At 38.8% G+C, this 14,270-nt stretch overlaps 1 protein-coding gene across 2 annotated transcripts; it reads left to right on the plus strand.

The window, feature by feature from the left end:
* Positions 1–4,941: 4,941 nt before the first annotated feature.
* On the plus strand, positions 4,942–13,768 carry LOC112277059 (PH, RCC1 and FYVE domains-containing protein 1). 2 transcript variants are annotated; one of them, XM_073531169.2, is made up of 11 exons: positions 4,942–5,157; positions 5,544–5,855; positions 6,805–6,878; positions 7,457–7,541; positions 10,392–10,787; positions 11,045–11,245; positions 11,787–11,830; positions 12,141–12,323; positions 12,530–12,620; positions 12,926–12,969; positions 13,195–13,768. In XM_073531169.2, exons 2-11 carry the CDS (start codon positions 5,669–5,671, stop codon positions 13,315–13,317), a joined length of 1,428 nt encoding a protein of 475 aa, XP_073387270.1. In that variant the 5' UTR covers positions 4,942–5,157; positions 5,544–5,668; the 3' UTR covers positions 13,318–13,768. The 2 variants fall into 2 exon arrangements, with proteins under 2 accessions (XP_073387270.1, XP_073387268.1); XM_073531167.2 differs by having other exon boundaries at positions 5,127–5,267.
* The last annotated feature ends 502 nt before the right edge of the window (positions 13,769–14,270 follow it).

The following is a 14,270-nucleotide window of genomic DNA, read 5'->3' on the forward strand; positions in this document are numbered from 1 at the left end:
AGTTTCTAACCTATAAATATATCTGAAGTCAAAACTGCATCTATGAAACTTTTAGGAAGCTTTTCTAGAAGACTTTATGAAATTATTTTATATTTACCTACTTCTACTTAATCATATAAGTAACTATTGAGGTAAATGTATATATCCATGACATTCAACCAACTTACGTGGTAGTGTGCCACATGATTGTAGTACCTCATTTCAAATAGAATTACTACTTGAAGCCAAATTGGCAAGTCAGCCAATTTATTGCCTAATACCAAATGAAATTAAAGAGTTGCAAAAGCCATTAGATGAACTCTTGGAAAAAGGCCTCATTTAGAAAAGTACATTGCCGTGGGAGTACTTGCACTCTTTGCATTCAAAAAAGATGGTGGATTTTAACTTTACATTGATTATTAGGGCATCAATAAGCAAACTATCAAGAATGCATATCCACTTTGCCATATAGATGATCTTCTTGACTAACTTCGAGATGCAATTATTTTTAGCAAATTAGACCTTCAAAGTGGTTATTAGAAGATCCTTATTGCCAAAGAAGATAAACAAAAAAAAAAAAAAAAAAAAAAAAAAAAAATTATATATATGCTATAGACACTTTGAATGGCTTATATTATCTTTTGGCATCACCAATGCTCCAACTTTTTTTATAGGTCACGTGAAAAAATTAATTTTGAGACCTTTTGGATAAGTATGTGGCTGTTTGTATTGATGATATCCAAGTCTTTAATAAAAGCCTTGAAGAGCATAAAAAACACCTATAAAAAATGCTACACCAACTACATGATAATTGCTTCTATTGCAAGCAATCAAAGTATGAATTTTGGAAGGCAAAGATCACCTTTTCGGAGCATGTAGTATCTTTTGAAGGTCTGCACATGGATTAGGACAAGGTAAAAGTAATAGAGGATTGGCCAACCTCCAAAGATGCTTTTGAATTTTACTCATTCTTAGATCTTATTGGATATTATCACTATTTTATTTGACAATTTGTACACATCATTGCCTCACTAACAAGCTTATTGGAGAAAGATGCCCCATTTGAGTGGAAATTGGAACTAAAAAGGGCCTTCAAGGAATTGAACGATGCATTGATTATTGCTCCAATATTGCAACCATATGATTTCAATTTTCTATATATACTTGACATTGATGCTTCTGACTTTACTATTAGCATGGTTCTTCAACAAGACTTTTGTAGGAACCTTCAACTTGTGGCGTATGAATCTTGCAAGCTCAAAAGGGCAAAGTGATCAAGAGCAACTAGCAATTGTACATAAGTCAAAGATGTGAAAATACTATTTATTAAAAAAACTAATGACTATTTGGATTGACCACATATTCCTATTATATGATTTGTATTTAAAAAGTATAAAATCATAACATCATTTTTGGAGAGAACAATTGTAATTTTTGATATTTGGTTTAAATATAAACAAGAGTGACAACACATCGTGCCAAACACCTTATCGTGCAAGCTCGACTTGAAACCTGAAGCAATTGAAAAGGCATAAGTTGCTGATAATTTCTGATATTACATACTGCCTTAAGCTTTTGTCCCACATTTAGGTCTATTTGGTCTTCTATATTTTGTAGCTCAAAGAATTTTATATTAAACTAAAGTACTTTTTACATCGACACCAATCACCACGATTGCTTGTAATTAATAACCAATAGGAATATGAGATAGACAATATTTTGGAGCATTGCTACCTGTGTTGTGGCAGCAAACGTCCTCAACTCTAGTACAAAGTCCTCTGAAAAGGTTATCCCATCTATGATGCAATATAGAAACTTATGCAAAACCTCACTCACTATCAAGAGACTATTTGGAAATCCCATCAAGAGCAAAATGAAGATGTTCCTCATTACTAGAGGAGGATTAGCTATAATAATGCATGGATAGGATATTTGTATTATTTGCACATAAAAATATGTAGATAGAGTCATTTTGGAGAAATTTCTAAAATTAAGGTTAAGATGGTGGTTCATATTGGATCCACCATAGTACCTTCTAAAAAAACTTAAGGCAATTATCATAGTAGGGCTCACTTCTAGAAATCTTCTAAAAAAAGAATTATCTTGGTGGAATCTACTATTAAGAACATTCTAGAAAGTTCCAAGATAGTTGAACAAAGTATACATATGATTGACTAAGGCCGTTTGGGCATTCAGTCAGGTATGGCTTTAGATTCTTTCTTTTAGTAAAGTTTGGTTTTCTTGGTCCATTTTATTTGATTCTCTATAGTCCTATTTGATTCTATTCTCTTCTACTCAATTCTGTCTTTTAGGTTCTATTTTATTTAGTTACTTTCAATTTTATTTTGATATGCTTAATCTTATGTTATGTCAAAATCTTTGTTGTTTTAGATTTGGTATGGTTTTAGACCTTAGAGAATCTAGCCCTATTTCAAATGTAGTTTGTAGAAAAAAATAAAAATTATTGACATTATGTTATCAATAAATCAATAAAAAGATATTAAAGATTTTAACTTATATTTATTTTAATTTTTAATAGAATTTGCATATGTTAAACTTGTCAAAATTTTATATAATATTTACATAATAAGTTTTTTTTAAATTTACTTGTAAGAAATTACACATAAAAGTTTAGATATAATTTGTCACATATTTTGATTAAATTCTAATAAAATAAAGAATAGTGAAATTTTAAAAAATTATTTTTAATTATATTTTTATATAAAAAATCATAAAATATTCAATACCTATAGATAATAATAAAATATCATACATTTAAGATATCATATATTATTATTATTATTATTATTGATTTTTATAACAAGAATATTTCTTCAAAGTATTACTTATATTTTTTGCTTCTATAAACATAAAAAAATTACTTCATTTATTTATTTATTTATTTTTATTTCAAAAAAGTTTATATATATATATATATATATATATATATATATTAATATTAATATTTGTAATATATTTTTTATTAAGAAATTGAAGGTTTAGAAACAAAGGTTTAGAATTTAGGGTTACAAGAGGATCTAGAGAAAGAGAAGTTTAGGGTGATCTAGTAGTGGAATGATTAAATGCATGTCTAGTTTGATATGTCGCAATGCATTCAGGGAGTGGAACTTGTTGGAGCAGAATTAGGGTTTTGCACAAGGATATGGCAGAACGCGAGAGGAGCGGCTTTAGTAGAAGGGCAGCAGTGAGCGCTTTTACGATCTTAGAAACGGTGATTCTGTGTATGAAACTGATGCACCTCCTTGACGTTGAATTTTGCCGGGTGCCAGTGTAATACCCAGTTGCATTCCTCCTCTTTTGGAATCTGTGGGATCAAGACATGGTGTAAAAATGCAGGATCTCTTTATTCGAATTCTGCGGGACTGCCAGTTTGAAGAGGATGATTTGCTGCCGAGCAATCTGCAGAGTGTGTGATATGCTGTATTGTCTACTGAACTTCTTCAGACTTGGATTCAATCATTTCTCAAACTTCCATGGAGGTGGATGCTGTTTTTGTATGTTAGAAGGGAGTGAGCTGTGCCGAAGAAAGGTGGGTTGTGCTTTTCTCATGTTGCATCGGCCTTGCCAGTTGTATCTCACAACTTTCTAAAACTGAAAAGGTTGTCAAAGTTCTCGAAATCAGTGTCGGGACATAATCGCAGGTCAAGTCATCTTGGGTTCTACATCCCCCCCCCCCCCCCCCCCCTTTGTTTGTTCTACCAAATCATTCGACCTGGATCTGAACATGGCTCTTGAAGAGCTGCCTGAAGATAGCCTTCTGATCCGACGCACATAATCGTCAATTACTGACAATGCATGTTTTCTGCGGCTGTAACGCCAAATTTCCTTCGGCTCGCTTGTGCATTGGCTGAGAATCAGTTCTCGTCCACAGCCCGGAGTGCCCCTCAGCACCTGAGAACTGAGTATGGAAGTGCTATCAGAGAGGCAATTTGAACCCAAGTGCATTAGAGTCACTTGATTTTCCTTCACGAACATCACGCTACTAACTGCGGATGCGTACAAACGTTTGGATGCAGTTGTGAGACAATCTGATACAGAGCCATGTGACAGATCACGTGAATCTCAAATGACAGTGCCGTTTACTGCTCTGTAACCTCAGGCCTTCCAATTCTACACACATTGAATTCGTACTGGTAAACGTCATCAACACGTACTTCTGCTCTGGATAAGATTTTGGAATACACTACAATTGTGCTTGTACAACTTGCAACACATACTTTACTCGCTTGCCAACTACACGAGCATCCGCTTCGTTAACTGCTGCCGAGAATTCCACAGTACATTTTGCTCCACAATGTCAGCATTGCGTCACAGGTGGGAATTTCAGGAGCGAGTGAAATGCAACCTAGCCTTTGAATTTCTGTCATCAACTACACGAGCTTCGCGGAATGCGAGACTGTCGGAGCTTGAGCTGATTAGGAAATTCCGATGACAGTGTCGTTCGCGGCGCGCACCAATCGTGCTCGTGGAATCATCGCTCATCCGAAGAGGGGCTGGATTCAGGCTGCCTTTACCAAAATCCTTGTGCGCAGAAAGCTGCGGTTTGGAATGATCGATCATGCAGGCGCATGGAAAGCGGATATGCGTGAAACACATCCCATACGCCTCGCGCGTCCAGATGGAAAACCCTAAGCCCTACTGCATCAGCTCTTAAGATGTCACGTAGTCCAACAAGTATGATGATCGCCACCGACACCCAAAGTAGCACTAGACTAGAGGTGGCCGGGAACGACAACCTATCAGTTGCGAATTCAATCAAACGACTTGAGCATCTTGGGAAACTCCAAAACCCTGCAGGGCCCCACCACAAAGATCCAAAACGGCACCTCCATTGGCCGCCCAAATCCGGGCCCACATCGGCGCAAAATATCGCATCGACCCACATGACTCAACCACGAGGTGGAGAGCTTTAATTCGATCAAGCAGCGTGAGATACTCTCTACAGGCCACTTGTCGAAAAAATTGATTTGTATTGCGACATCCCCGCCAAATATCGTGGAGTGCGGGGTCTAATCTTCCAGCCTTGCCTTCCTCGACTCCTGCCCCGCTTTGCATGCTCCTCGCCTCTATGGGACCATGACACACAGTTGTTCCTTTTCTTGCTGGAACTTCCGAGACTGATTTATTATTATTATTATTTGCTTGCTTGCTTGCTTGGTAAGCCTGCCCCTGCTCCATCTGTCGCGCGCACGAGCCACAGCCACTGCAAAGATATTAGCCTCTAATCCATGTTCGATGCCCGTGTTTTCTTCTTGGCTGGAGCTGCAGTAAGTAAAGAGAGCAATTAGCGTCGGGGCGAGCATGTATTTTCTTGCAGATAGTAGTGGTATAGTTTCTCTTGAGGTCAGTCCTATAAGATAGTGTTTCAATGCGAATCACGGAGAAGTGTGGTAGTATTTTTACACATGCTACCCATTTTTAGAGTTTTAAATACTGATTTTTGTTTTGGTGAGAGGTAACTGAGGTTTTTGTTTCTTCCATCTCATGAAAATAGTATTTAGTAGCTCATTGTCTGTTGGCATTCGCGTGTTTTGTGGGCTTAGAACTATTGCAGGTACGGAGGGATTTGGTGCGTGTGGGGTTTAGAGGGCGAATCGAAGCAGTGGGAGGAGAAGAAGGGAATGAAACAAAGAGGACAGGATACCCCACACATAATATTGGAGTTGCAATGGGATATGTAGGCGGGGAAAATGCAGCGGCAGGAGAATGCAGTGTGCGGATGTGGGGGTATTTGCCGGCCGCGTCACCTCAGCGAACGCCGCTGTTGCAGCCCACACCGGTGCCAGTATCAGTGCTGAACGATCCGCTCAAGACAGTCTGCAATGGCGGATGTGGCTTTGGAATAGCCATCTCTGGTATGCAGCCTGACCATACCGTGTGTTCTCCGTCGACTGATGATGCAGGAAATCCTCCCAACCAACCTGTTTCATGGAATTTATTTATGTTGCAACATTGTAACCCCACCATGCAACATGCCATGAAGGATCAATCCCACAGGCTGAGCACATTGTCAGACGGTCGATTGGATCAAGACTTTTTTGAATGGATGAGAATTCAAGTGCATGTGGTGTAGGCTTCGGACAACGTGTATCCTGCAATTATTCTAGTGTTGAAAACGAAAGGGAAACACTGAGATGTTTGCATACCTTAAATACTCGAGAGTATGCTGTTGTACGCTACAAATGCTTTTCAGATCATTGGACTTTTGTAATACCAATTCGAGAATATGAGAATCAAAGCTGTGTCAAGGTTAACACGCTGATTGAGCAGCACCCTCAGAATTGACTGACGACTTCCAGAAAAACAGATTGAAAGTACCTGTCGATGGCTCTGATGCCAAATCTCAAAATATTTGACGCGTGCAAGGTCTTGCAAGAAATTTTCAGAGAAATTTTCAGAAAGTTCTTACCCTTCAGACGAAAGCGAAATAAGAATGTTTGTCTTGGTCAACACGAGGAAGGCACCAGTATGAGTCAGATGTGTGAAGGTAACAGTTGGTACATATTGACTTGACGATACCCTTCCAGCAGCAAAAGTTGCAGTATTTGACAAAATACTGTGTAGAGTAAGCGTATCGTTGTTTCGTTTGTCGATCCATCTGAATCAACAAGACCAACCGAGGTGCACATGGATTGGCGAAAGCTAAATCTATTAGCAACGTTAAACTTTGTATGTGTAGGTGTGGACTAGGGGGGGGGGGGGGGGGGGGGGGGGGGAGGAGGGAGGGGGTTCAGTAACGATAATTGCTTCTCATAAATTCATAGTTGTATAAAAATGTTTGCCATGTGTGGGTGCTCTATGCAGAATCTGGTAACCTTAATACATGGGGTTCTACTACAGACCATGGACATTGCTACTTAATCTCTGGCAAACAACAGGTAAGAGAATGATATATGAAGGTTATGCATGAGGTGGGTATTGTTCTCTTCTTTAGAGCATGGAAGGTTGAATATTCATCACGGTGCAAGTCGGCTGATGGTGCGGACCCTCACATGGAGCTCTGCAGCTGCCTGGAGTTCTAGGAATAGTAAAGGAAACATCCGAGCAACGCTTTGCATCACTCACCAGTGAGAGAATAGAATGTGGCTTGATCATACCTCTACAATTGCTCTGGTTATGGGTTGGTATGACGCGGGTAACAAAACCATGTCAGCAGGCTCATTCTCGGTGTTCGATTTTGCGTTCAAGCTAGCTCTGTAGCTGTTAATCACGCAAAAAAGGCACTGAACAACTTAAGAAATTTAGATCATTGCAAAGTGAAATCATAAGGGTAAAGCTTGTGGTACAATCCAATATGTGAATCACTCGTCTTCGGTTAATGTGACGTCTTTGCTGGTTGTGAAAGAGAACTCATTGGATACACGGAAAAAAAATCCGCTGGCATTAGCCCTATGCATGATCTGAAGAGAGTATAGTAGGAGATGGCTCACGTTGGGGGTGTTTCGTGCCTGCCCAGGAAGTTCCCGAGCTGTATCCTTTGCCAACAGACTCGCCCATCGTTCACGCTGCCGGAGGCTGGGCACATTGTGCAGCTGTTACAGGTGATTAGTTGTCTACTTCACCTTTTAACCATACCATCTTTTTCATGTTTTTCTTACACTATTCCAGTGCCTCGTCTGAAGAATAGTATTAAGTTTGGCTCGCTTTCTTTTCATCAAATTATTTTTTGGGTCGTTTGGTTATGTGGGCACATGCGAGTTAATAATTTTGATTTAGATTAGGTGCTTTTGAGGAAGCAATCCTAAAAGTTTTTTCTGATCAGAATTATATGCTACTGTTAAGGATTACATTCGCTTCTCCATCCAGGTATCGGTTTAGCAAAAAGAAAACTACTGTCTGGAGAGCGGATATCATAACTGTTGTGAAGAATGGAAACAGGCGGCATTATGAGCGCCTATTATTATCCTTCTATTTCTTTTTGTAAGCGTCACTTCCTCCGTTCTTTATCAAGAGAGAACTCGTTATTTCAATTCGTGGAGATTGAATGATTCTCTCAACAATGGAGGAAGCTAGAAACTTTTGTTGATTTGTTTTTAACGTAGTTCATTCTCTGCTGTTTCAATCGGAATGGCAGCAGGACTGATCTATCTAGTCACCTTGTCCTGGCACAGGTTTTCAGTTTGTTCTCTTCTAGCATGTTTCGGGTTCTTCGATTTCCAATTAGCGCATTATATTCATTCTTGCTTTGGAAATATCTCGTCAGTTGTAAAGCAATATTGAACTTAGACTTAGGTTAAAAGCTAGCCCGACGTTCGATACGCACAAGCCTCTTTCAGAGTACACCTTCCATAGTTTCCACAGAACCTGTAGAATCCGCTGTGCGACACTGCGTAGATTCTCACATTTATTTCGGTCCCTGAGTAATTTCTTCACACCTCTAAGTGGAATCAGTTCAGAAATGTAGGCCTTTTAAGTTCTCACCTCTTTTTCTTATCATAAAATTGGCTTGCAAAGCTCGAAAAGAATAAACCATTTGAGTTCCAGATAAATTGGCGGAGTATTTTCTGTCTAGTTTACTCTCAGTTGTAGGATTCATTGCTTCTTGACGTTTCGTAAATCTCAAGAACCAACTTTTCAATTTCCTTGGTAATCAATTTCGTTTATTCTAAAACATGTGGGAGATTTTGTCTTCGCAAGTCTCTGTTGATGATACGAGTCGGCTGATGCCAAGAGTGCAGCTCTGGAGCATTTTCTGCAATCAGCTCATCTTATGACCTCGTAACCACAATGGGTGAAGTTGTTACGTTTGGATACGTTTAGATGATGGATTATTACGAATTTTATGCGGAAGTCATGGAGTCGGAATGTGCATAACATTCTGGAAGTAGAAGTCTAATTGCTCACCTGTGATGTAAGTTAAGACACTCTACCTAAATAACATTATTCAACAAGTGCAAAGAAAGACGATACTGGTTGTCAAGTTGTCACGGCAGTAGAGATTACCTTCAGTCCACAAGCACAAAATAAAAAATCTACTAATCAATATATACTGAATCACCTTAGCCAAGTTACGTGAAATCTAGCACTGTTTTTCGTGACTCAAGTGACAACATGACGACGTTATAGAGATCGTCGTCTTTTCATCTTTTGGTTTGTCAACGTATGACTTTGGATGCCGGTGCAATTCTTTAGACTCCCAACTATTAACCTGATTCTATACTAACAGACTAAACGTCTGAACGCACTTGCTGTGCTGTGAAAGTCTCTAGCTTCAATCAGCTGTCATTCGACTGTTGATCAGTTTAATCAGAAAGCGCAGGTAAGATTCACGTGCGCATGCATCGTAGACTCCTCTGAGCCTATGCTTTCCTACAATTCTTAAACTAGTGAATTTGGGAGGATCACCGGCAGCAGTTATCATGCCATTTGAATTCGCTCATTATCTATGAGGTTTGACATTATGCTTAACATAATTCTACTGACTTTGGTATTCTTGATAAACTACTGTGTAGTCGATTTAATACTTCACCTTCACAGTCCCAAATATTCGGGTGTAGGTATTGTCATTACGTATGAGAAATGCCGCGAATGTGTGTCCACAAAGTGACTGGAGTAACTGATTCATGAATTTACTTAACTTTGAACATGTAACTTGTGGAGCTTTTAAATATTTGGGACTATTCTTTCAACCATGTAGATCATTTATTTGGTGGTCACAGTAATATAAACACTGTGAAGATTCATGAAATCAATTCTGTCTGTAATGTCGACGATTGTCGTTGATCAGGTGTAAAATCGATGCCTTTTTCTTGGCCTGCTAAAATTAGAACCCTGAACCACATTTGACTCTTTAATCTTTTATCTTTTCTACTGTTTTAACTTCCTTACTAAGTCGAAGCATCACGACGTGAGAGCGTTGAGAAGTGGTTGCAGTACCTGCAGGTATCAGGACATGGAACACTTCGTGATCTGGAATGTGTTTTCTAGGGTTAAAAGTTTTGCGTATGTGGTGGTAGCATGCAACCTTTATTTCATGGTCTAATAGACGTGAATGCAGTAATTTTATTATCATGATGTGACCAGGTCCACTCAGTTAGTAACTGGGTTGAGTATCAAAAACCAATTTTGTTGTGCACAAGCACTTACGGTATTTCTGTTTTCGTCTGTTGCTACTAGAGACACGTCCGACTCTCTCATGCCTGGAATTATCTTTCCATTTTCTCCGACAGTGCGCTGATTACCCTTTGACTTCCATCATGCATGTACACTGCGTAGTTTCAAGGTTAAGGTGTTCATGAAAAATTTGGCCGCCTGGTAGCCAATCTTAACCATAGTTGTACGGTTTTTCCCAAAAATCAGAGCTATGAAGAAATCAGTGTGTTTTGTCAGCGTTGCCTCGAGTTTTAATTTTCGTAATTAATTGACCAAAATAGGCTGCGGTATGCTCGCAGGAGACGGGGAGGTTTACACTTGGGGTTGGAGTGAATGTGTTTCCAGCTTAAAGCTCAACATTGCGGATGACAGCGCCGAACCGCAGAGGAATGACTTATCCCCAGATGTTCCAATAACGACCTCGCAGTCACCTTTACGACTTACTGGGGGATTGCTGGGAGGCACCAAACCTACTGGCAAGCAAACTCTTCGAAACTTGGCGTGCAAAACTACTGGAAGCGACGGTGCAGAAGAAGTAATAAAGAGAAGAAAGGTTATAACAAACAGTGCTGAAGGACAATCGCCTGAAGCATCCGAAGAGAATGCTTTTGCTCCACCTTGTTTGGTAAAACTGGATCCTGGCATCAGAATCAGTTCAGTTGCTGCAGGAGGACGCCACACATTGGCTCTGTCAGGTGTGCGTTGTATTTCGAGAATCATTCCCACTTCCTCAACAGTAGGTTTTGTTTTAAGTCTAGAATATTAAGTTCGTTCTCAATATCTAAGTAGGAACATAAGCAGCTATTTTAATCAGAGAATTTAACGTCCGGTATTCCTCCCTTCTAGTTTTCTAGGAAATCATCTGTTTGAATTTTTTGTAATATTAAATTCTGATTTAAGTTTCTAATTTCATTATTATATAAATTAGACAATACTAATCACATGGAAACAGATGTAGGTCAAGTTTGGGGATGGGGTTATGGAGGTGAGGGCCAACTTGGATTAGGCTCCTGCATCAGGATAGTGTCATTTCCACAGCACATACCTTGCTTCAATATGACGGACACTGGTAATGCTAGAAGTGGAGTTCCTATTCCTGGGAGCTACATAAAAGCAATTGCATGTGGAGGCCGTCACAGTGCTGTCATCACAGGTACACATAGAAAAGGAATTACACAGCTCCCTTCTGTACCATTCTCATCTTGTTGTATTAAATGCTTTTTCTAAAGTAATGGCCCATCTAACACTGAAAGTAAAGAACACAATTCAATGTCAATAAATGACCCATGTATTAACTCAGGAACTCTATCAGTGAAGAAGAATGATGCCCAACTGTCCTTCTGCTACAATGTGTCCTTTGTTAAAAGAAAAAAAACAAATATACTTAACATGGTGTTTTCCACAGTTAGTACAGTTTCAGCTATTCAACAGCCTGATTGGGATGTTGTGACTAGGTTCAGATCACATGTATGCTGTCTACTTGTCCACACAAATAATACTCACAGTGCAGAACTTGGTGAATTTGGGTATGGTTTTGTTGTACATTTGTTCATTGCACAACAGTTTACTTCAACAGTTGCAACCTTTGTATTCATTACCATTAGTTATCAATTTAAGTCATTCACTCATTCCCTGTTGCTACATTATTTTTAACATACCTGTAACAGTGAACATTGTTTAATTTCCTGAAACAGATACTGGAGCAGTGTTGACATTTGGATGGGGTCTCTATGGCCAGGTTTACATGCACATCCTATGGTTTTGTTGTACATTTGTTCATTACTTTTGTGTTGTTTCTGAGAAGCTCATGTATTGACTATTCCCTTGTCATTAATGATACGATGGTTACTTTTTTGATGTGCAGCTATTTGAAACTTATCCCACCAAACGGGTGATTTGTATATGCAACCACCTAGAATTGAAGATTCTTAGCTGCCTTTGTCATCCAAATTAAATTCAACAAATGATGTAAACATCTCACCAACACACTCATAATCACCCTTCTCAAAACTAAAAATTGAAATGTTGTGCCCTTGTTGTTTTGGCAGATTGGCCAAGGTAGTACTGAAGATGAGCTGAGCCCTAGTCATGTGTCAACACTGCAAGGACTGAGCATTGTAGGCATAGCAGCAGGCTTGTGGCACACACTCTGTATCACTAATACTGGAGATGTCTATTCTTTTGGTGGAAACCAATTTGGTCAACTTGGTGTGGGTGGGAATAATGCTGAGGTTACCTCTTTTTTTCCTTGAAATCCTTGAGTAATTGTTCCAAATCATCTTTCTTTTTTTGATGGTTTTGGGTGCTTACTAATGTCATTCATTGTTAGGTGCTTGCATTTGATTGTTGCTTTCTTAACTTAAAACACACACAATTTGTTTTTCTGTTTGGTTAATTGTGAGCCCATTACACTAACACAGGTTATGCATTGTTCCAGTTGTCTCCAAGATTGATTGATGCACCACTTTTGGGAGATGAATTGTCTGTGGCTGTTGCCTGTGGGGCACGCCACAGTGTTGTGCTAACAGGTGTTCACACAGAAACTTTTTATTTATTAAAAAAACTGAAGAAATTACAGAAATTTCTTTGCTTCAATGAACAATTCAATTGTCTGGCCTTGGCTGTGGGATAGGCATGCAGATCAAACATCCTACCTTTTCATATCCCTCTCACTATCTCTCTGTCTCTCAACTCTAGTTTTTATTTGTTTATTTTTCACAGTAATTAAATCAAAATCTTGACAATGTTGGGTGCATTACTAGGTCAATTGAGGTGCTTTGTGTGCCCTTAATTTAGTATTACTTCCATCTCACTGATGTTGTTTGTTTTCCAGGATCAGGAAAAATCTTTGCATGGGGTTGGAACAAATATGGCCAAGTATCTTTCAGCTTTGCCTTCATGCTTTATGTCCCTTTACACACTGTTTAACTTGAAATACAGTTGTTTAATGTTAAATATAGAAAGATCAACTTGAAAATGTGTTTGAACATAGACATATCAAAGCCTTGGCTTTCCACTGGTTTACAGAATACAGGACAAATGATGCACTGACACAATCAGATGGTGGTTTCTTTGTGTGTGTGTGTGTATGTGTGTGTGCAGTTGGGTTTGGGTGACTGCAACAATAGAGATTTGCCAATGCAAGTAACAATGAATGATGGTGGGCGTGCAGCTAGCATTGCCTGTGGATGGTGGCACACACTTGCTTCTGTCCGTACCAAGTGAATTCAAAGGCAACAAAGAATGGAAATTTTCTCATTCAATTTGGCTCTCTTGTGCTTGATTTCCTTGAAACTTTGCTCAGGGTTGGAGGTTAAGTCTTTTATTTTCATTTTTCATACTAGCTAGTTTTAACACCTCTCTCTTTCATGTTGAGTTGCTCAAAGGGAACACATGAGAATTGGATCCTTGGAAGCAATACAGAGGTTTTTTTTGAGTCTTTAGTAACATTCAATAGAAGCATGTGTGTGCATATATTCATCTTACAAGTAATAGCAGGTTTTGGTCCTAGTTGGGTGGGGGGTTTGAACTGTTAAAATATGTTGTTTTTTGTCTTTTCTATGTAGCAAGAAGGGAACCACAATCCAGAGCTGAACACAGTAATGCTATTTGTTTTACCATGTTCTAGACTATTACCTTCTTCAATAATTTCTTCAATAGCACTACCTACACAGAACTCTGAATTCTCCCCTTGTTGAAATATGTGTGGGTATCTTAGCACGTTTTTCATTTAAAATCTTCTTTTGAATTTCTTGTCGTGAACAATGACCCCCATTTCAACTCACTTTTTTCAAAAAAATAGCTTGTGGCATTAGGTGACAGAATGTGCTATCATTCTGTTGTATTTGCAGAGGTTTAAGACCAAACTGCAGAATTGTACATTTAGATGGAAAGAAATGAAATAAATACTGATATGTTTATGTGTACTTTGAAGTTTGCATGTGCTCCCAAATGAAGTCACTTATGGAACTTTTTGTAAACTTAAATGCATAATAGAAAGGAAAAAAACCACTATGACAACCAAAAATATAAGTGATCCATGAATACTAGACACACTGCATTTTGTTATATTGAATTGTTGTGTTTGTTCCTCATTCAAAAGTTGGGTCTCATTGTGTTCAGCCACACTCACTTATTAAACATGATTATAGTCACCGCAGAACCGAGTTGTGAATTTT

Source organism: Physcomitrium patens, chromosome 24 (assembly GCF_059467195.1).
Source record: "Physcomitrium patens ecotype Gransden chromosome 24, ASM5946719v1, whole genome shotgun sequence".
Taxonomy (NCBI): domain Eukaryota; kingdom Viridiplantae; phylum Streptophyta; class Bryopsida; order Funariales; family Funariaceae; genus Physcomitrium; species Physcomitrium patens.